Source organism: Anabas testudineus, chromosome 5, assembly GCF_900324465.2.
Source record: "Anabas testudineus chromosome 5, fAnaTes1.2, whole genome shotgun sequence".
NCBI lineage: Eukaryota > Metazoa > Chordata > Actinopteri > Anabantiformes > Anabantidae > Anabas > Anabas testudineus.
In genome coordinates, this window is record NC_046614.1 from 22,207,422 (window position 1) to 22,231,783 (window position 24,362).

General features: G+C 42.1%; 1 protein-coding gene across 1 annotated transcript; it reads right to left on the bottom strand.

Annotated features, from left to right (window-relative positions):
- Nucleotides 1–215: 215 nt before the first annotated feature.
- On the bottom strand, nucleotides 216–22,188 carry il17rd (interleukin 17 receptor D). The gene is made up of 16 exons (XM_026348430.2): nucleotides 22,054–22,188; nucleotides 11,242–11,296; nucleotides 8,091–8,213; nucleotides 6,665–6,783; nucleotides 6,432–6,552; nucleotides 6,091–6,135; nucleotides 5,713–5,864; nucleotides 5,498–5,563; nucleotides 5,315–5,369; nucleotides 4,902–5,012; nucleotides 4,201–4,385; nucleotides 4,002–4,117; nucleotides 3,238–3,486; nucleotides 2,614–3,150; nucleotides 2,187–2,461; nucleotides 216–1,907 (listed from the first exon to the last, which is right to left on the bottom strand). Exons 1-16 carry the CDS (start codon nucleotides 22,171–22,173, stop codon nucleotides 1,783–1,785), a joined length of 2,454 nt encoding a protein of 817 aa, XP_026204215.1. The 5' UTR covers nucleotides 22,174–22,188; the 3' UTR covers nucleotides 216–1,782.
- Nucleotides 22,189–24,362: the final 2,174 nt, after the last annotated feature.

Here is a 24,362-nt window from a genome sequence, read left to right on the forward strand (position 1 = left end):
CGTGTTCGTCGGCTCGAAACGTCTGAGACGTTGTCGTAAAGCAATATAAATACTTTGTTACTGTGCAAGTAATTACAGAAGAATTTGCAGTGTACTGGTAACTTGATAAACTAGTTTTGACTTCAATTTTCTAACTTGTAAAAAAATATACATTATTTATTTTTGTATATTATTATTTGTTTGAGTGTTTGAGAAACAGCCACACACTGAATACATATATGAAACAAAAGATTTATTAGATGAATTTGTTTGTTTTCTACATTAAGGTACTATAAAACTGTACATTTCTAAAAAGAAAAAATATGAAAACAGTCTAACTATACAAAATGTACCAAAACAGACATTTCCAGACACAAATGTACAAGTAGGAAATGCTGAATCTTCCCTTACAACAAATTCAAACCTGTAGATGAACCAGAAGTCATCAATCTGCCTCGAGCAGCAACATTTGAGTCAGGAATTAAACGGACATTATATAAGACAGAACTCATGGTTTGACCCAGAAAACAAAATGACTGCAGGTGATTAAAGGAAAATGAGTGAAACTTATAATGTCACAAAAAAGTGACTTAAATAATAGCTTAGATGTGAAGTATCTTATTTATAATGCTACTATCTCTGTTGCATCCAGCAACAATGTTAAATAAGGATTAAAACATGTATAATAATAAATGACTTTAAAATATGTCACCACAGAATTCAGTATATTACTTTGAAAAAAATGATGGTACCAGTTGAATTTTAGTTCACACAGCTCTCCCAACACATTGCATCACATTGGCAGGTGTTATTACTTTAATGGTTTATGACAAACATCATTTTAAAACCGACATTCTGTTCAAATCTATGACACATGTAAACTCATTAAAAATTATATTCATAAAATGCTTTATTACTAACTGTACTGGAATAAAAATGCTGCTTCTGAAATAAAAGGCCTTTTAAAAGAAGCGGCAATTAAAGGATAGTACTGACTGATAAATAAGTGGTTTCCCCCAATGTTTTCTTGTGTCGAGTGTCATAGAAAAAGTCAGAGGAGCCAGAATGATGTCATTTTATCTCATAATGTTCATAAAGTGTTGATGGAGTCAACAGATTTGTGTTCTTCTGCGTTTCTGCATCACAAAGTGCCTGAGCAAACGGTTTGTTACAACATCATGCTGCAGTATCGAGTATCAACTCATACATGTCTTCTGTAAATCAATCAATCAATCAATCAATCAATCAATCAATCAATCAATCAATCAATCAATCAATCAATCAATCAATAAATCAATCAATCAATCACTCAATCAGGATGCAGTCTTTGGTTTGAACTGGTCCAATCTGCCAGCATCTGGAGATCTAGTCCTTTCAAAGTCCTCCAGGTAGGACGACCAGTGGGACGAACAAAGTACCTTGGTTACTGGGGGCTAGTGTTTTACATGCAGCGGTTACCATGGTTACCTGTCAATATTATACTAGTACACGGTGGTTACCACAGATACTTGGAGTATTGTTCTAGAATGGGCGAGGGTTCTAAAATGCACTGATCACCATAGTTACCGGGGACGGGTGTTCTAGAACTCGGTGGTTACCATATTTACCAGTGTTGTCCAAGTCTGCTGTTACCATAGTTACCACCAAGAAGTGTTTAGAACAGTCGCTTCCACATGTTGTCCATTTCAATGGTCTTTAGTTGTTCTAGTTCTGTTTACACAGTTCTGAGGAAGGATTCACGTCTAAGACTGATCCATACATGACCCTCTGACGACACCACGCTCCTCTTTTCACTGGCGTCCACTACAATGACGCCACAGTAGCGAGTCCTTCACTGTGCTCCAGGTGGTGATGGTGGTGCAACTCCGCTTTGCAAACTGTGGCAGTGCTGCATCGGAGCGACGTGACAGCAGGCGGCTCCTCGTCCCCTGAGAGAAACACAGTCAGATGTGAATGTTAAAGATTTATCCACTTGTATGGGTGACTACAACCAGCCTGTTGACGTTGATAATCCAACTGTATTATAATGTTAGCTCAACTGTCCTTAATACCAAGGTCCAATCAATGTTGCTAACAACGAGTTGTGACCGACTAATGGGTTAATGTCTGACAACAAGGCGAATATCGGCCGAGAGACAGTGACAGTGGACAATGACTTAGTGCATCACTACTCAAACAGTTTTTAAAATGTTGTTCTATTTGCTCACCCAGCCCAGAAGATGAGGATTCACTGTCAGCCAGAGAGGACGAATCAGCCTGGTCATGCGACAGTCCCTCCATTAGGGGAATAGAAAGTTCTGAGGAAGGGACAGATGAATCGTAGATGCCAGAGTCACGGGGAGGTGGCACCTCTGGAAGGGATGGAGGTCCTCCTTCTGCCTGGATGGGAACTGAAGACAATTCCCCGTCCTGGAGGATGGAGGGAGCGGAGGCAGAGGAGGAGGATTCTTCAGGTAAATGTCCAGACATTCCAGATGTGGACCTGCGGGAGCAGAAAAGCAGCAGGCTTCTTAGTACCACACGTGGAGTCCAGACTACCTAAGTAACACCGGGTAATCCTCCCGATTCATGTTTCAAAGAGTTCAACATTAGAGACCACAGGCCACAGTACAACTTAACTAGACTTTACTTTACCTTGAAGCAGGTCCCAGCATGGACATGGAGCAGTGTGGTAGGCCTGGATTGGAACAGAGACCAGGACTGGGACAGGGACTGTGGCTTGAGCAAAGGATGAGGCTCGGACTAGAGCCAGGAGCCAACAGGAGCATGTTTCTCCCCGTCTCTCCATCCCCACCCTGAAGTGATGGTGTCCTCACCAACACTTTATTCAGCACCAAACTGCAGTCAGACCTCTGCTCGGTCTGAGACGAGGAAGAGGAGCGTGGAGGCTTCGGAGGAGGGCTCGGAGATGGGACAGCATGGGGAGGAGGGTTCTCTGAGGAAGAGCTGGAGGAGGCTGTGGCACTTTCTGCAGGAGCTAGCTGCTTCTCGAACCAGTCGGGGTTCTGGCTGATGTGCTGGTGCATGTTGCAGATGGAAACGTAGAGCGAGCGTCCAGACTTACTTCTGAAGTAGTTCCTCCTGGAGACATTGAGAGGCTGTTGCTCACGGTCGGCCAGACTGGAGTGCAGTCGACTGAAGAGCTGAGGCAGCTGGTCCATCAACTTGTACCTGAGCACAAGAAACAAAATATGAAATATTTCAAATTTAATGGTAATTTTCCTCTACTTAGTCAAAGATGTTGGTTTCTCTCATTACCTGGGAGCCAGACTCAGCATGGTAGGGATGTCATTTTCTGTTGAGTAGTCAAAGTAAACTGTCATGTAGCGGTTCAGCTCCAGAGCCTCACTCTCCTCGCTCTGCTTCGCCAACCGTAGCTTCTCAGCGATCATGGCAACACCAACAATAAACAGATCTCCACCTGGTGCACCAATCTGAGAGCTGCTGCTGTTACTACGCCGGCTGACGGGCGTCTTTCCTCTCCGACTTTTCTTCTCTGCGTAGTAGCTACAGAGAGAGAAGTGATCTCATTAGAATACACAGAGCCAGGTTCAATAACTTAGCATCATGCTTCATGTTTCATAAGGTACATGTGGTTGTAACTTAGAGCTTTTAGTGGAGGCAGTTTCCTGAAAGTGGATGAACATACAGAATTATCAGCTGAATCTGCAGACACAGTCAGCAATAAGCTGAGGAGCACAGAGGAGCATTTAGCAGCTAAACTGCATAATGTTGATTTTGTAGTATAAGTAAACTATACTACTGTTGCTGGACACATTACTGAATGTAATACATGACTGTACAGTATGTTTACACCAGATTTGAGAACGGGAACACTACTACTAATATTTTCAAGGCAAAAATGCCTCACACTGCTGAAGAGATTTTTAGGGAGATTCTCTATTCACAAAGTGAATTAACAACAACATCTAGTGGTGACTGGTGAAAGTGCAGCCACAAGGTTTGTCACTTTGGAAACATTAGTTGTTTTCTGACATTAGAAACGAAGTCGAGCAGCTCACCGTAGACCTTTGGAACACACTGTGATGATAAAGTTGGCTTCATCTAGCTGCCTGCTGAGCCACGACATCTGACCCTCTCTGCACATCTCCAGGTGTTCCCACAGGTCCAGCACAACCTGAAGAGGAGGATTTTATTTTAATATTAACTCTTTTTGTTTTTATATCATTCAGCTTTTATCTGTCTGTTTGTCAGTCTCACCTCACAGTTGCAGAAGTCCTGCAGGAAGTAGGCGAAGCTCTGTATGACACTGGTGTGTTTGGGACAGTCTCTGTTGGAGTAACAGATGAAGACTTTGGGTCGGGGCCACGGCCGCTCTGTGTTTAAAGCTGCACTGTGATTAGACGAGTCGCTACTCTCCTCATCCAACTGGCTGTAGATGTTTTCTAACAGGAGATGAAACAAATAGAAGAGACACCATGTAATGGAAGAATGTGTTATCTATCTAATGTCAACCTTCAGGAGATCCTTAAATGCATGAACAGTGAGAGTCACAGGCAAAAAGACGTCTGTGCAGACGGTTTAGGAACTGGAGATGTTTAGATTATTATCTATCATTAATAGATTCGGAAAGAGTGTTTTTAGTCTCAAATTCTGCAGCATCACAATGAGCCTAAACAAACAGAGGCATGAAGAACTGCTCAAAGACCAAGGAGTCCTGTAGATGACACGGTCTCCTCAAAGTCCGGATCTCAATGTCGAAAGAAAACAGAAAACACCGAGACAGATTAAATCTACAGAACAACTATGGCGAGTTCTCCAAGATACTGGAACAACGGACCTGCCAAGAACCTGCTGTTAATGTTGACTTTACTTTTACTACCTAGAACCGCTGCACAGTACTAAACATTAAACAGTGAACTGTGATGTTTTCTTTACAGAACTAAAACTAAAAGTCTCACCTTGTTGTTTGTTCCGACACATGACAGTGAAGAGAGTGGCGAAGGCAGACATAATGACAAGAGGCACTGTGATGGCCATGGCACGTATAGGTCCCGCCCATGGGGAGTGAACTGGAAGACAAAACAAACACACCCAGCATGAGCAAGATCAACAGTCACTTAAAGCAGCACTGGGTAACTAAATATGGATGTGACGGCTACAGTTGTATTCAGACCCCTTCACATTCCCCTCATGTACAGAGATAAAACGATTAATAATTAGTTGATTATCAAAAGACATTTTGGGCTGCGTCCTATGAATTTTCCAACAATCCACACATTAAACGGAACAAGCAATGAATTAATTAAACAAGAATACTGATGATAACCATTAGTCGCACATTAATGTGTTGTAGTGTGTGCAGATGTCTCACCTTGGCTGACGTGGTACTGAGTCTGTCTCCTGGTCGTGTTACTGTCGTCTCTCAACTGAAGAACAGAGCAGAGAAAATGTATGAATTAAATTATAAATATTTAAAAATAAAATTGAGAAATTTTATCTGGTGATCACAGTTTGTTGTATAAATGATGATCAGGCCTGTGATGCATTTATGTACCTCTATAGTGTAGGTCCCCGGAGTGACGTCCTGGAGGATGCATGTAGTTCTGGGCTGGTTTGTGTCCTGTAAACAGTACATTTCTTAAGAACTGACAAACTCAAGCATCATATTTTAATCATGAACAGAGTCTGAAAGATAAGTCGAGTGAATGCACAACAAAATCTAGCTGCTGGTCACAGTCTCCTCTGCTCCAAACACCAATGTGGTCTTACTAGTTTGCAGCGCTGAAGTCTAAAGGGTCCATCTCCCCGCAGTTTGTAGTACAGGTAGTAGAAGTGGAAGCCGAAAGATGTCGGAGCCTGGTCAAACGCCACGTGGATGTTCGCACCCAGCTGTGACACATTGAAGGTCTTCGGCTTCCAGACTGCACAGACAGACAGAATTACAACTCCTGGACATGTACAGATCAGTATGTGATCATATTTTAGTGAGACGCCTCTCACTAAGACTTCATCACCTCCATGTTTACCTGCTGTCTCTTGGGCACAAAGACACTAAGATTCAATATAAAATGTCTGTGTGTAATCAGCACCTGGACTAACTCTGTTTACATGTGGCTCTGGTTATGACGACAACGCTGAGGAACTTACATGGTTTGCAAACCAGGTTGTCTGATCCCAGGAGGACTTCACACGCTGAAAGATAAGCACACAGAAGCGGTCACACACTTTGTCTGACTGTTCCCATTTTAAACAGGTTTCAATGGAAACACTACATCTTTTTTTCTTGTTTTATATCTTCCACAAACAGTATGAAGTTTACCTAAAACCAGGACTAGACTTTTGAGAGCAGTTTAGTAAAACTAATCACAAGAAATAGTAGACGTAAACTCGCTTTAAGCCTATTTCTAGCAAAAACTTTAAACACTCCATAAAGCAATAAATCAGTTAACTCATCAGTATTGTTTGGATGACGGGAATACTGGACTCACAGTTGGTTCTGAGGAAGGATGGAGGGAAGAAGCTCTCGTTCATCAGCGTCGGGAAAGGAACAACACGAACCATGTAGTCAGTGTCAAAGGTCAAACCGCTGAAAGGCTGACTGCTCAGCTTCTGTGCGAGGAAAACAAGAATTCACCTTGTAACTGCAGGAATTGAATATAAGGGCCAAGCACCTGCCTTCCTAGTTTAATGTGATTGGTCAGTCAATTAATTTTGGTCCCACCGTGTTCCTGTAGGAGAAGTTGAGCTGTCGTGGGTCTTTGAGGATCAGGTGTTGACACTGTTTCCCTTCAGGATTCTTGTCCTCCAGATAAACTCTGAAGCCTTTAATGTGCTCGATCCCTGCAGAGACACAACATTCAGTTTAGCCTCACCATTCTCTGCATCCTTCCCTCCTTATTCTCTTTCCTTTCTCCTCCTCTCTCATGTTCTCACTGATTAATTTAATATCTTCTCTTCTACTTCCCTCTTTCCTTTCCTTCCCTCCCTTTCTTGTTACCTTTTTACTTATCCTCAGTTTGTTTACTCTCCTCTCCAAAGTTTATTCCCTCCTCTCATTTCGTCTCCTTGCCTCTTCTTCTCCATTTAATTCCTTTCTCTTCTCTATTTGTTTCCTTTTACCTGCCCTCTCCTTGTTCCCTTTCATTTTCTCCCCTCCTCAGTTTCTTCTTTTCCCTAATATCATCTCCTCTGTGCCAAGCCGATCCTCTTCATATACTCATATCAGACATATCAGTTTCCTTTTTAAAAACTTTGCTTGTTCCCTTCTTTAGTGCCACACCTTCCTCGTCGCCAACCCCTCCTCTCTGCTCTTTGAAAACACATCTGTCCTGTAATTACACCTTTACATCCACAGGACATGTTTTTGTTATTAGCTCTGTGAGAAGTGAAGAGACACAAAGAGAAAAGCACAGCAGTAGAACTGGTTTCTCTGTGGGGTGACGGCAGGTTTGTTTTTCATCTTTCCCTTAAGTTTTATTTCTGATATATTAACTACACGTTGCTGAAATATCTCAACAAATAGACTATAGACTCAACTTTGTAGTACTAAACTGTGGAGTTTTTTCATCACATCTGTGGTCTGGATTTTTTGGGATGGGCAGAAAGGAAGTGGTGCTTCAACATGCTCAGATCACAACAAGTAAAGCTCTACATGATGTTACTGTTCCTACACCAGCTGTACACAACCTTTATTCATTCACCTGGCGAAAGATCCGTTTTATCACTTAAGCGTCAAACTGAAGAGATAAAACATGAGGATGTAACTTCTCAAACACCAACATCAACTTGTAGCTGCAGCAGAAAACATTTGAGTTTGTTCAAGTGCGTCTCCAACATGTGTCCGTGACATAGATCATTTCTGTCCGTCTCTGAGAAAACAACAGTCTGTATTGTCACTGTGAGAGCGAGAGAGGTTCACCTTACACCGAGCACACACACCAACACACATTCCTTCATGGTAAAATCTTGGTATTGTTGTGTGAGATGTGATCCTCTCTCTCTCTCTCTGGGCCTGATCAAACAGACACACACACACAGTGTTGGATAATCTTACGGATTTGAGCACTTTCAAGGTTTTACGTTCCTGATCCTCCTCCCTTCACTTCATCCTCTGCTCTCTCTGAACAATCATGTAAACAGGCAGGTACCTAGTGGACTCGCAGACCAGTGGACGACCACGGCGGCCTGATCCTCACAGGCCAGGTGGCTGAAGGAAATGTTGGAGACCTCATGGATCACATGCTTCCCCAATGGGTAGTTTAATGAACAGTCTGCAGGGAAAGAAAAGACAGAGAGAGATGACAAATGATTAATCAACAAAGTATTATGATGTTGATGCTATAATTAGCATCTCTGTGTTTGATTATCAGACTAACGTGATGGACATAAAACACTAAATTAATCTGAGCCTCTTGAATTCATGTTTAAATCAGCTCCTTGATCTTCTCAAAAGGTTGAGATGTTAATCTTACTGGATCAGACCTTGTAACATTTATACAAAGGTACAATGCAGTCACATAAACAGACAGGCACCAGGGTTATTAAACCGTGAGACTAGGACATCAATTATTTGAAAATGTTTTCTTAAAGTAAAGAAATTAATTTAGCAGGAAGTGTAAAACAAAAATGAAACATACCTTTCGGAAGAGATATTCAGTTTGTTTTTCAACCATGATCATTTCAATTAACAGCGTATGTAACAAAGTCGAGTCTAACCTTTATGTTTTTAGGTAAACACACAGGATTGATGTTAATATCATGTCATATTACTGAGGTCAGTGCTTTAATTGGTCTGAATTAATAGGTTTTAAATACTCAGTTACACCCTGTGTGTCTAGACTAGGTAGGTGTAAAGCAGAAAAACTTTTTGTTTATTGCTTTATTTGTTTATTTTAATGTTCTTTATAGACTACAGAGTGGAAAAACGTATACTGTCGACAGTACTGACTGCAAATGTTGCTGATGTTTTGATCCCTTTTAGAAACTGAATTAGAGGATTTACAAGATAAAAAGATTCAGATGGTAAATATGGAACCAATTTTTATTATTTATATACACTGATGGACAGTTTGACCTATAATAATAAATGTTCAATTTGTTGTTGAGAATATTTTGTACTAATCATATAAATGTGCAAAATAAATAAAGTTGTCAGAAATATAAAGTGCCAGAAAATACTCAACAAATATGTAAAACTTCTACCTAATTGCAGTAACATCACGTAGAAAGCTCCAGATTCCACATCTGTCAGAGCTACATCAGCACAGACCTGACATCCAGATGTTTATGAACTACACCTTCACTCATTCAAATCACCAAGCGTAATGCCCCCCCACCTCCTCAGGCTCCAAATGTTTCTCTTGTTTTATCTTGTGAAAGAGGAAAGAGGAGGAATGAAGCAGGAGGAGGAGGAGGAGCAGCCAGCCATGAACCGAGAGGGATCGGTGGAGAAAAGATGGACTTAGGATGTAGAAAAGAAAGGGGGCGTGAGCTCAGACACGACTGAGTGCTTCTCTTTCCTGCTATTGACGGACAGGACTGAGGTGAGGAGGAAGAGGATGAAGATGGGACAGAGGGGAGGAACCTTAAAAAGGATGGAGATGACTGAGAGGAGGTTAGGAGATATACAAGTCACTGCGTCCTTTTCCTTTTTCAAAGCGGGGTCATGTTCAGCGCTAAAGCAGAAGGTCATGGCTGGTCGCTCCTCTTCCGCCTCCTCCATCACAGAGCTCCTTTATAAGATGTAGGGAAGACGGGTAGCTGCAGCTCCTCTTCCTCTCTCCTCTTTGTCCACAGTTTTTCTATATTAAACACTGGATATTTTAAACACTGGACAGGAGGAAGAGGAGGAGGAGGAAAGAGTAAACGATGTCAAAGGAGAAGTTCACAACTGGATGAAGACCAGTCTTCTGAAGACCTTTTCAGACATATGTAACCTTGTTGGCTTCATCGATCTGTCAAATCGATTTTACATCAATGCTCCTTAAGGCTTCATTCAGCCTGACAGAGCGCCAAGGACCAGCGTGACGTAGAAACAATCAATTCTTCAACACTGCATGTCCGTATTTTAAAAACTACATCTGTTTCAGACAGTCAGAGCCTCTTAGACAGTAACTGAATGTAAATTTTTTTAGTAATGTACGCTATAAATGTCGGTCCGGACATAAAACGAGTAGTACAAACTAAGATCTCTGACTGAGCCTGTATAACATGGTAAACAGGCGCAGACAGAGCTGACAGATTATTGAAAGAGGCTACAGATAGTGGGAGACAGAAGAGCAAAAAGCTCAACTACAGGCCAAGTGGGGAAAAAGGGTAATAATGTGCAACACAGCTTGCTGTGTAGCTGCAGACCAGTGCCCACGCTGAATCGGTGCACGGCTCTGAATTAACAGCAAACACTTCTGCACAACTTTCGTCTATAAGAAATATATTTAACAATCTTCAAACTTATGTGACATAAGCTTGGAGGTCTAAGGTCACCTGCAAACAGAGTCAGAGAGAGAAGAAAATTCCATCCTCAGTTATCCTCTAGAGCTTGAAGCTCACAGGACAGGAACACACACATATACACAATGAGCCCGATCCCGATTGTCATGCTAAAACACCTCTGTGCTTTACTTAAACACTTTTCATTTGTTTATAAGACAAGGAAGCATCATCATTTCACACTCAGATGACCTCTGACCTCCGCGTTACTGGGATTATAATCTGTATTCAGATAACCTATTTATTAGTTTATTAGGTCTAATGGTGATGAATTATTTTAAATGAATGTAAATTGCAGCATCCTTAATGTCAAACAAAGGTGGTTTAAACATATTTATTTGAAAAATAAATTTATAATATACAGTGTCTGAAAATGTTCAACACACACACACACACACACACACACACACACACACACACACACACACACACACACACACAAAGACCATCTGAAAGTGCTTCTCGCTCATGGTCACGGACAAAGGCAGGAGGCAGGGATCGGCTACGGCTCAGGAACTTGACTTTTACAGAGAGAAGAACAAAAGACGAGGAGGAGGGTGGTGGAAGAGGAAGAGGATGACGGGGGTGGAGATGTGGGGGTGACACATTTTGATGTTGGTAACATGACTGAAAATCATGTTTGACTTTAATGAGTTTTATACTGAAATACAAGGAAACTTGGAGAAGTGCCACATGTGGGGAATCAGCTAAAGACAACAGGGTTCCAACATGTGTGAGATCAGGATGAAGCCCAGACACGGTCAGATTATCCAGGTTTAACAAGATTTAACAAGATTTAAAGAAACTCACTGTCAGCTCTGAAGGTGACGGCCAACCTGCGACTTCCGTCTGCACCAGACTGCACCTGAGAGAGAGAACAGCACATCAAAAACAGCTTAATTAGAAAGGTCCTTTTCTCTCAGGATAGACATTTTAAAACATTAAAGTCATATGTGGGCAATTTTATTTAGCCTGGTTACATTACTTATTAATTTAAAATAGCTGCAGCTTGTGATTATTTTTTATCAGTAGTCGGATCACCATGTTCTTGAGTACTTAATTGACTTAATTGTTGTTGTTTAGTCTATAAACTATTTTAAGCGAATTACTTATCATCTAATCGCTTATTTTTTGTACATTTTTGTACATTAAGCCAAATTAAACCAACTGTGATTCAATGTGAAAAAAATTTTCATATTGGGGGTGAGTACTTATTAGAGGCAGTGTGGCAGAGCACAGTGGAGCAGGGAGTCGCCCGTTAGTGTTGTCTTAAGTTGCATATTGTAGGGAACATGTTTGCATGTTTAATGACAGATTCGGTTTTTAATACAAGGAAGTATCACTCTGTGTAAGGAGCTTTCATTTCATGTAGCCACTCTGCTCTGCTGCTTTCTCTGTCTGCAGCCTTTTGTCACACACATCATGCTTGAGCACCTGGTTATGTGTCTGTAATCCCTTTCTCTATTTCAGGTAATTCGGATTCTCATTTGCATGACACATAGGAAACCAGCTTGCTGAAGAAAAAGACTGTATTGATGCTAACTTCACATTCACAGATGATGCTAACAGAACCGGGATATCCTCCCCAGCTCCACCCAGCAGCTTTATTTAATATAAAAGAACATCAGATAACACAGATAATCCAGAATCATTTTCTCTGTGTCTCTACACAAAGACACAGATTCTCATGAGGCATGTTTCATCGTCAGCCCGTTTTACAGCCTTGACCTGGTTTTCATGTTGCCCGGCTTTATGTACACGTACACGTGTGCGCAAACACACACACACACACACACACACACACACACACACACACACACACACACACACACACTTCTGGCTTATTACAGAGGTGTCAGGCTGTGGTCACACACACACACACACACATAACAACCACACACCTGAAACTAATCAGACAGACAAGTGTGCGAGTGTTACACAAGGTGTGCCGTGCTTATTAGCAGCCACTGTATCTCAACAACCCATCCACGCACACATGTTTGTGATTATATACACTCGTGAAGACCTTCATCGACTTCATACATTCTCGAGTCCTTAAAGCAACAACACAGACCCTAAAATCAGGTCTTAACCATCAAACAGCCTTTGAAGACGCAAGAAGACAAACATGTCCTCAAATGGGTATTACCTATCCTGTCATGTTCTTATTCATTCTCTGTTTAGCTTTCAGTTTTTCCTCCACTTCTAACCTTTGACCTTTAGGGGTTTACATGCTGTTGTGTGCACGAATGCCCCCCAGGAAGGCATGAAACAGGAGGCTAATTAAAATCCAGGGAAGTTTTTCACTGACAGCACAAAAATGCTGACTTCCTGATTGACTGCTCTGCCCTCCCCCCCCAGAAAAGTCGGTTATGGTGCAAGTTCTCCTGCAGGCTGTAAGCTGGTAAAGGAAAGACTGAGTGGCTCAATGTGGAGGAGTCAAACACATAGATCATCTGCAGTGATGAGCACATGTTAGCATGTTGTGTACATGTGTACAGAATTACTTTTACTCATGTAAACTGCAGTGCAGAGTGGATACAGAAATACAGCACAGATTAAAGAGTTATCTACCAGGAATGTGTACTTGGTCGGTGCAGCAGTTTACCAGATGACCCTACATTGTGTTGCAACAGAAGTTGACCCAGGTTACAACTTTCCTGCAGGGTAGGTTTTTGTGTCTGGATCCCTGCTGGATCAACAAAGAGGCCTAATTAAGGGTATGCAATTTGTAATGCAGTGTTTTTATCTGTCTAAACATCGCCCCGGGGCTTCAGTTTCTTTCCAGCAGAAGTGTTTGTCAAGATGGTGCCACAACACGAGAACATTGGGCTGCAACCTTTGTGTCTCGGGGGTTTTAACTTTCTCTAACGTATTCAATTCCTTCACACAACTACTTCTGCCACTTTCAGTGTGAACAACTGAGTACAACACCCCGAATACCTTCCAAGATGAACAGTCTTATTAAATCGCTGTCCTTGATGACTTTTTGCCACAGCTAGCCATGTGTCTACTTTGTCTAACTATAATGACTTTTGCTTTCAGATGTGATCCAACAACACGTTTAATAAACTTTATCCAAACTTTTAAACTAGACTTATACTTTGGTTATTATGCTATACATCTTTAAAGTGGCCATGTTATGCTTTATTTAGGAGTTATCTTATCACTGAAACAGCATTATATGATTATCAAGTGTAAATATATGCTATAATGCTATAATGCCTCTTTATCCAGCAGCTCCTCTGGCCTTGAGACTAAAAAGTCTTGTTTGAGCTCACTGGCCGGCTGGAAGTCTTCCTGTTGGGCAATTACGCCCAGTGGGAACAGCACAGTCCCCGTCGCTCTACTGCATTTAGTGGATGTAAAAGGCAGCAGTGTATGTAAATGACACAGAATACACCGGCCACCGTGACATGGTTTCATGGTTTCATGGTCAAAAGACATCTGTGGTTTAAAAAAGTAAACACAAACACATCACAACAAGGCAACAGAAGAAACCACATTTCTCTTGTGTCTGTCAATGCAGAGGGACCTTCAGATGATTCAGAAGTGAAGCCAGTTTCAACACATCACCATGAGCCAAACGTTCATACTTTACAGCTGATCGTATTTTTTAAACAGACAGACATGGAGACTTTTCTTCCTTCCTGTTTCCAGGTGTTTCTCACAAGTAATAATCATCCTCTCCACACACACCCATACACCCTGGGGCCTGAGCAGTCACAGCAATAAACAACAAGAGAAAAAGAGAAAAGAATGAAAAGAAAACAGAGAAAGAAAAAGAACTGTTCATTATTAGATACTAAAAAAAGAACAGAAGAGCAGCTGTTGGACATCGAATACACAATCAGCACCAAACTGAGCCTTGCAGGTTCAACGCTTTGCTGTGGTTCACTTTTTAAAACGGCAACAAAGGAACGACGTGAACTATAAACCTGTAAGCACAAATACTAAAGAGAGAGCAGAATTTCCCCTGGGAATCCCCAAATACACACCAACACACACACACACACACACACACACACACACACACACACACACACACACACACACACACACAGTAATAAGACAGCTAATTGCAGGCTCAGTTAGCTTGAACATCTACAGTAATTAATCAAATTGCTGCAGGAAAAGATACAAGAAGGGACGATACAAAAAAAAACACACACAGAAAAGGAGGATTCAGAAAGGAGGAGTGAAGGATGAGGGAAGAAGTAATCACCAGGCCTTCAGGGAAGAAAGGAAGGAAGGAAGGAGGGAAGAAGAGAAGGAGGAATCTGATTAAACAGGAACTGCATCAATTACAGCTTTCAAGGTTCATGTAGCAGACTTCTCCTCTCCCTCATTTTGTTTGGGGCGATCAGATCAGTTCCAGATGTGGGACAGAGAGACCATGGGACTCACTCGCTGCTGACCTTTAATCAACACACTGCCCATGAGCTGAGGTACAAACAGCTAGAAAAGATCTGCAGGGGAACCAGGATTAGAGCAGAGCCGATACGTCGAGTCAGAGTTCCTGATTTCAATCATACAGTCGACTGTTTGGCTGTTGTTGTCACATGGAAAGGGGTTTCTACAGAAAACAATACTTTTGTTTATAGATGCAAGCTTTAGCATCATTTTAGCCCAAGTGTATATAAATATTTTACACAATCCTCAGCTCATACTCTCACATGTTCTTCACGTTACAGCGTAGGACCAGTTTTACGATAATCTGTTGTGCTGGAGAGAAGGATGAATTCAGACAAAGACAGAGAAGTCCTTGAAGAAAACCAGCTCCAGAGTGCATGAGACTGAGGTGACAGTTCACCTTTCAATACATGAATGAAGTATAAGCTACAGCTAGAGCAAGCCTGGAGTGGTTCAGCTAAGGTCCAGATTTAAAACCCATAGAAAATCCATGGAGAGATCTGATGACGCCCATTCAACCTGAAGGAGTTTGGGAGAATCTGTCAGGAAGAACGACACAAGATGAGCAAATCCAGGAGTGAGAAACAACAACTCAAATCTGTAACTGGTACCAAAAGGGCTCCTACACAGTACTGGAATAGATATGATGTATGTATATGATGTATGCACTTTGTTTAGTGACACATCTTAAGCTTTACTGCAGAGGAAAATATCTCCTGTTTGCATCGTATGTGTGCAGCCCGACAACCTTTAAACCAACTGAAAGTTAGATGTGGAACACCTACAAAGTATTACTACAAGTATTACTACAAGTATTACTACAAGTATTACTACAAGTCACAGAATTCTGATTCCAGGAAATATAGAAAAACTTTTTTTCTGGTCTGACAGAAAGAAAAACACCTGCTTAGCACCAACCAGCCTTGAAACGTATTTTAAGTCTTAAAAAGACGAGAATTTAGTTCAACACTAATGCTCTGTGTGCGCGTGTGTGTTCAGGAGCAGCCAACCAGAGATTTCCCACCACAGGAACAAAACCTGCAGCTTCCTTCTCCTGCATGACTGCTCCTCAATGACCCCCCACCCCTCTCCTTCATCACAACTCCTCCTCCTCACCCAGGAGGAGCTGCTCCTCTCCTGCTGTGACAGTTAGGCTTTTAAAAGACTCTCTCGTTACCGAGGACCAGGACACACTCTGACTTTCTTTGAGAAGATAACGCTGACTTCCTCCAGCAGACTGTGTATTATGGCGAGTGTGTGAGGGTCCAATCTGGAAAACTGAGAACAGAGTCCTGTGACCTGGATCTGAAGTTACTCGCTGAGCCTGTCAAGGTGGGCAGACACACACGAGTGCAACTCTCCCCCGAAAATCTAGCATCACGGATGGATTTAGTCTAACTTAGTATCAAGCACTGAAGCAAGGAGAGATTCCAAGTGTTGCTCCAACACAAGAGTAAAGAAATACACACAGACTCACAAATTCATGAAGCAGGAAACATTAGTTCCCAAACTGAATCAGGAGAGCTCTCAAATGTGTAAAACCAAAACCACATTTTTCATAAAACATCTAGACTGAAAGTACAGATGAAGAAATGTGGACAAGAAGGAAATTTATGTTTATTGTTATAATCTGTTCTCCAAATTATTGTTACACTGCTTATGTAGAACATCTGGTTATTCAATGGATAATTCTACTGATATAATCCTACTAAACTACAACACAAGATAAATATATTTGATGTTGATACATAAACAAATATGTTTTGAGAAGTACAATCATGTTTTTCTATAAAAACAAAAGGACCGACGTTGACAAGTGTTTAAACAAACACAACCAAACAAACTTCGCCTATTTTTACACCTTTTTTAAATATGACTAACGTCCCTCTTTACTCAAATAGAGTCAAACACAGGTTTCAAATTTATGAAAATGTCCTTTGAACAACACAAAAGTGACTTGTATCTACTTCTTTAAAACAAAACAAAGTACAAACTGATTTAGCAGCTTCCTAGTTTAACATGGGGGAACTTTAACAACTTACTGAGACACCAGTAGACCACTTTAGTGCAATGTGACAAAGCAGCTGCCCAAGCAGAGCTGAATATGTAAATTTCATGCTCCACACTAATAAGGCCAGAAAGTTCCAGGCTCCTGAGTAACACAACAGCGCTGCCTTTGTAATTGTTGCCATTTGAACACTCCAGATATGCATTTTTCTTTCGTACGCTCTAAAACATCTGCCATCTGTTCAATCAGACCCGTCTTTTTCTCTATGTTTTGTTTTTGAAGGAAACAGAAAACTGAGATTTGGGAATGTGCTTGATCCTAGAACCACATTTGGAGGACTGTATAATCCCTCACAGGACAACACTAGTGTAAAATCTTTTTTTCCTTCCTTAGAAATGAAGAAATATTTTCCTGAGATGTTTTATGTAAGAGGTGAAGATCCGGCATCGATCCTTCACCTTCTGCCTGATTCAGTCGCCAGAAAAAACACGTGTTTCACATCGGATGCCCACCCAGCCATGACGCCCACTGAGGCTCTCTGATGCCAAAAACACACTAGACTGTTGGATGATGGGATACGTGACATGGGTAAGAAGTGAAATGACAGGAGGGTGAGAGAGAGGAAGAAGGATGAAGCAGCCAGAGCAGGACAGAGGGAGAAGAAAGCTCAGTGATTTCTTGGTGTGTCTTCCTCCGCTGAGACAGATGTGATGGCTTCTGCAGATGTGTTTGACCAGAGAGAGAGTTTAAATGAACCTCAGTCATTCATCATTCTGGACTATTGCAGCAACCAGAGGGTTTGTGATTAGCTATAAGACTCTGTTTCCTTCATCAGATCCAGGAGTTTTTGAACACACATGATTATTTGTCCATATAAACAAAAGCGGAAATCCACTTATTTTACACATCAAAGTCTGTTTAAAGGGTCCAGAGGGAGCGGCGTGAAGTCTGAGAAACTCATGAAGTGACTTGATTCTGCATCTGTTGAGTCTGAATACGACAAGTTTGAAAATATAAAGAAATTCAGGGGTGTGGTGCGGATCTTCATAGACTCACAGCCAGCACTAATGATAATAAACTTTATTTACTTTTTCTAAATCATAAAATAACTATGGATACAGAAACAGTCCAGCAACAGAAATGTTTTTACCTGTTCATCAAACTTCACAAACGACTGTTTTCATAAACGGCCCCAGTATGCAGCAAGATATTCTACAAGGTAGCTGCTAAAGTACAGTTCGGCATAGTTTAGCTCACAGGAAGACTTCCACAAGGTAGGCAATCAGCACAGAGTGGGTATGTTTTTAACTTAAAAATAAATTATAGAATCTGTATCAACAGGGCATCAGAATAAAAATATAAACCCTAAATTAAGCTTGATATGGCCACTTAAATTGGTCTGCGGGAGGCAAATTCAGCAGAAAAAATAAAAAAATTAAAAATAAAAATAGAATATATTCAAAAATATGGAATAGAGCAACAATAACGATGGCAGTGCAACACAGCAGAGCAAAGTGTGAGAGGCAACAACAACAAACTGACTGAAGCTGTGCAACCAGACAAATTTGTCTGCAATTATCTGTATGTGTTGGATTTCTCAGCATTTTTATCAAGTCTCGGGGCAGAGACACCAAGACGACATCAGAATTAGCTTTACTGGCTAAGTATGGTTTGCACAGCCCAAGAATTTGACTTCCAGTTATTTTATGTATTCGCACGAATTTGACTCCAGTTTCTTTACATACTCGCACAAAGTCACAATAACAATAAGAAGAAAAACTCACACACAAGCACGAACAGTGTTACACCTCACATCGCCTTCAACTGGGCCAAACAAAAAGTGGCGCTTGAACACACCGCAAAGACTTCAGCCAACAGCCAGCTAGCTCGTGCATGATGTCTGTGGGAAAATAAATTACTCTCCGCTCCAGTAGGTGGCAGTAGTCTGTGTTTTTCATTTAAAAAGGTAAAATGTCAGGAATATGGGGGGGGGCCTGCTGGAGATACTGTTTTGTCTGAGCTTTTGTCTCTACATAAGACAAAGAAAAGATGTGATTCATGACAAATGACAGGAAGAAAACTGATTTAAGTGATCGATTCGTTATCAAAAAAAATGTTGTGCCAAGAGGATTAATTACTTTTTAATTATTAGACACCTGAATCCACTTAGGGCACTTTTTAAACATAATGCTGACATGTACAGCTAGCAGAGCTTTTATGGATCACACACACACACACACACACACACACACACACACACACACACACACACACAGCTCTAATAACCTCACACCTGTAGCAAAGCAAGTCCTCACACCCCCATCCAGCAGCCTTTGATGTGTGGGTTTCTGAAAAGAAAGGGGAAGCAGGGAGAGAGAGGGGAGAGGGGGGAGGTGGCAGTGCGCGCGCGTGTGTGTGTGTGTGTGTGTGTGTGTGTTTGTGCATTTTCGGGGGGTGGGGTTGCAGGAAGGAATGTTTCAGCAGAGTAAACAGTTTGAAGCTTCCTGCAGAAAACACTTCAAAGCCACAGAGAGGAACCCAGGATAATGCACACACTCAACACACACACACACACACACACACACACACACACACACATTCCCGCAAACACACACACACATTCCCGCAAACACACACACACACACACACTAAATGCACGTGCACACACACACAAACAGCTTCAAAAGCAGGTAGGAGTCATCTGTCAACACAGGAAAATTAAAACCTGTAGAGCGTGCTCACTGACACATACACATGATCAGATAATTCTACTTTCACGTTACAAACACACAATGTAAAAAACTAACAGCAGCGTATGTTATGTGATCCACATATTTGTTAATAAAAACTATGTGTGTAGTATGAAGATGAGCACAGACTTCAGTTACAGCTGAATTAACGTTTTTAATTAATTTCTGTTAGACTGCAGACACAAACAACCGAGGATTCTGATTCAGTATTAAATCTTATTTATTTGGATTTACTGGAGTTTTATGTTGTTCTAAAGTTTTGATGGAAACTATACAAATTAAGCTATTGTAGGGGAAACAGTGCATTTTAGTTGCAAGGCCAGATATGAGCCATGGATCAGTTTATACCTAATGCTGCATTCACTGATAAAGTATAGTTTGAGTATTTCAAACCAAACAGGGTAAATGTAATCTGGTAATCTGGTTTCAGCTTCTCTGCTTTAGAGATCTGCTGCTGTTGTTTCGGTTTTAAACTGACAATCAGAGGAAAAAAAGACCTTTGAACACATCACTTTGGACTCTAATGAGAAGTTTTAAATAAATTATAGTTAATGTACATATAAACAAATCTGCAGATCACTTGATAATGACAACAGCTGTAAACTGAATTGTGTGAACATATTGAACATATACACATGTTGACTTCACCTGAGCTCAACAAGCCTGGTTTAAAAGTTTAAAGATACTTTACTCTAGTAACTGGATCAACAGGTACTGCAAATATGTCAGGATGCAGTAGCAATGGATTATTTCAAACACAACAGAGCATGAATGTCAACTTCTCAGACACAGAACAATCCGACGTCAGGTTTTGTCTGTGGTTTAGCAGTGATGTGGACCCAGGTCTCTGTGTGAATGGAAGTGATCAGGGATTAAACCCAGCACAATAGTCCAGTACATCCTATCATGGTATGTGCAAGAACGTCTAATCTCCTGCACCAAAGTTGGGATGTGACACTGAAAGAAGAAAGAAAAAAGACTGCACCGAAGGTACAAGCCAGAAATTGCTGATTCTATTTCGGTTTCAGCATCTCATATATGGAGATTTAATTTGTCTGATTAATATCTTTATAAAGTTAATATACTGTCATTTTAATTGAGAAAATAACTGGCACATTAAAACGTACAGATTGGTTGCAGGCCTAAATAGAATAGACGGATGTTTCAGTCTTTTAATTTAATTACAGTAAATCATGTTGTATATTTGTGCCGTTTGTGTATTTGTGTTGGGACAGTGAAGTCTTGTTTTTGAGTCTTCTCCCAAAAGCACATATTTTAAACTCAAAAGAGCTGCAGACCAAATGGTTTCTTCATGGCCAGAAACAAACCTGCTGTGAAGTGCAAAAGCAGAACAGCAGTGTGGGAGCAGTGGGTCTGTTCACATCTTGCTGTTTTCCACAACAAATGGTTTTCGCAGCACACACAAAAGGCAGGAAATCAGCTTTACTACCTGCAATTCACCTAAACCACAAAACCCAGTTGGAAAGAAGTGGAATGATTTATTTTCCTGAAACCATGCAGGAGTTATTTCTGCGTTAACATTTACTGGCATGAAAAAATAATACTGCACCTTGGCTGGTTAGTTTTTTGGGTTTTTTTTTGCAAGTATGTTAAATAAATCGTGGATGATATTTGCGCCGAATGTTATCAGAGATAAACCAGATACAGGAACAAATGTTTACAGATATGAAGAGTTTCCCATAACGAGAGGAAATGTCCAATTTCCATTATCGCTAAATAGGTTTGGTGAAGAACACTGAACAGTTCTACCTGTAGGCCTACACAGAAGGGACAGGTGAGACTACAGGAGGACCAATCTGACTTTAAGGAAACTGTTAACAACTTAGATTTTGCACATATTAAATTAACGATGCATATATTGCCAAGACATAGGAGCCACTATTAAACTGAACATATCCAATACAAGATGTCATCTGCATTTTGATTAACTTTACTATATATAAAGTTGCTGTTTTTACATTAACAGTTGTTTTGAGCTCGTTAAAGATTGAGATTTTACATAAATAGAGTCTACCAAAGTACATTTCTCGTAGGCCGAATTTCTTAGCACACTGAACTTATTCGGAACAGATTTCCAGATAGTTTTTATGATGACTGCATGTTGGCAGAACAGTGTGTGATCTTTAAAGTAGAAGCTTTCACAGTGGAGTTTGGCTTCTATGTAAAATGCGGGACAAACCGACGTTACCTCCGCAGACAGGTAAAGGTGGCACGACTGACGGAGACAGTGGGAACGAAACAGTGTTAAAACTGAAGTTAATTTAATTTACAAGAAAAACAAACTGTACATCGACAACAGAGGTGGAAGAAAACAAACAGAAACCAAACTAAACACCGACCACTTTGGTTTTTTGGACACTTGTGGCGACGCAGCAACTTCAGGTAAATGTCGCTAAAATAAGTCGCTAAAGTTTTAATTTGTGTTTTTACCTTGAAACCGCATCGTTCCTGGTTTGTTCTCTTGTTGCCGGAGGTTGAAGATCCACACGACAAATATAAAACCAAAAAGAAACCGGAGAGAGAGATGAAGGAGCTCCGAGGGGCCGCCATTCCTCCCTGAAGTCTGAACAACTCTGGAGGAGAGAGGGTGGGGGGAAGGAGGAGGAGGACAAAGAATACATAAAATAGAAGAAGATGTGTGGTATGGTAAGTGTTAATATAATTAGTGAGAAGAGGGATGGAGGAGAGGAGTGTGCGAGAGAGATAGAGAGAGTGTGGGGAGAGAGAGGAGAGAGTGGTGTGTAGTGGGGTAGGGTGTTGTGGGGAAGTGAGAGACATCTGAGGTCGTGAGGACGACTAAACATTGGTAGAGAGTGGTATGTGTAAAGTGACAGCGATATCAGAAGAGAAAAGAGGGGGGGACATTGAAAGGTAGAATAGTATGAGTGTGTAGGGAAATATACACTGAGGGTAGTCAGAGAAAGAACGACAGTGACGAGTAGAGAGCAGTGTTAAGGAGCAACTGAGAGAGAAAGGAAAAATATAGGGGTGGGAAGGAAATAGAGAAAAGAAAAACACCAAAAAGGTGACTGAGAATACGGAACAGACCTAGAGTCAACCTAAATACATGCAATAGGGGGCACCCACAGATCTGAGAAGAGAGAGAGGATGAAGAGACAGAAGAGAAGGTACGAGAAAGAGAGAGAGAGAGCAGAAGACTCCTAGAGCGTGGTGGGTGCGAGAGAGAGAGAGAGCAGGGGGGGGGAGGAGGGAGAGGGAGAGGGGGAATGGGATGGAGGGGAGGAGGAGGGGGGAGAGAGAGTGTGGAAGGTGGGTGAGGTGTGAAGTAGATGTGTGGTGTGATGAGAGAAGAAGCGAGAGAGAAGAAAGAGGAAGCGTGGTGGGTGTGTTGAAAACAAGGTGGAAATTTCATGTGGTTGGTGTTGTGGTGAGGAGAGACGAGAAGAGCAGCAGAGATGAGAGTGCGTGTGAGAGAGAGAGACGGAAAGGCTTGAGAGGACGAATTCGTAAACGGAGAAAAGCAGCTAAAGCAGGATCAGAGCGCGGGAGTTGTGGAGCATGCGCGAGAGAGAAAGAGGTAGAGAGAAGTGTGGTGAAAGAGGAGGTGAATGCAGAGTAAGCATCGATAGCAAGTAGACAAGCCACTAGGCATATCAACAAAGATAGCATTTCTCTGCCGCGGCGACGCAGTATAGTCTGGCAGGGACCTTGCCAGAGTGGCAAATCAGAACCCGCTGTAAGCTAAAGCAGAGCAGCGAGTATCGCCGGGCCTGGAAATCCGCATAGTGGCCAGTAGGTCATATGTGGAGATTACTAACGCGGGCCCAGATAAGGACGCGTGCGGCGCGATGTTGTGGGGGAGGTAATTGGAAGGGTCCAGAATGCGACTCATCGGGCTACATCAAGCCGCGACAGCGCGCGAGGCTGATGGCGGGGAGATTAACGCCTCCGCCGCGCTCGACTGAATGGCAACGGCCATTGTACGTCATTGTATGCCGGAGAGGGCATAAACCCACGCAAGCGCGAGGCCCCTAAAAGCTAGCCAGATGTTTTGAGATTGGTCTCTTTTCTTACTGTCACTCGAAAGCGAGCAGCGTCGTCGATGGTCCGCCCAGTTCTAGGGCCACGCGAGGCCCGCGCGCTGTACCGATATTGATGCCGGGCGCCTCGCGGGCTCGCGTTTGTGTGTGTGCGTGTGTGTTATTGCGTCCGACAGCGGCCGCCGCGTGGTTTGTATATCAGATAAGTAAAGTTGTGGATTCATCCGGCGTTGTGGGGAGAGGAAGGGAGCTGTTAGGAATGTTACGCGCGCACGTCAGGAAAGCGCGCTTGTAGGTTGTCGGCGAGTATATAAGGAAAATGTTCCGCTCTTTGCAGCTGTGGTGAGGCCTCGGCTCGCCGCGCTTTGTGCTGTTGTGGACGTGTACGTTGGGTGTGGTAGTTAGTGGTAGCGCTCTCTGGCCTGGTGGTGTGCGTTAATTTGTAATACGCGCCGCGCGCGCAGCTGCGCCTTGTAGATTTTGTGTGTGTCGTGACCCGGAACGTCTGAGCCGACGGCGTCGAGCGAGCGACGTCGATGCGCGGTGATAGTGCTGTAGGTCGTCTAGACTGGATGTGCGTGGAGGGACGGCGTTCACGCCACCCCAGCCCGCCAGGCCGGACGGAGACAAAGCCGGCAAGCGCGACCGCCGACTCCCAGACCGTCCTGTGTATATTATCTGCTCTTTGTGTTAGCCCGTTTTCTAACGTTGTGCAAACCCAGGACACACAGGGTTGAT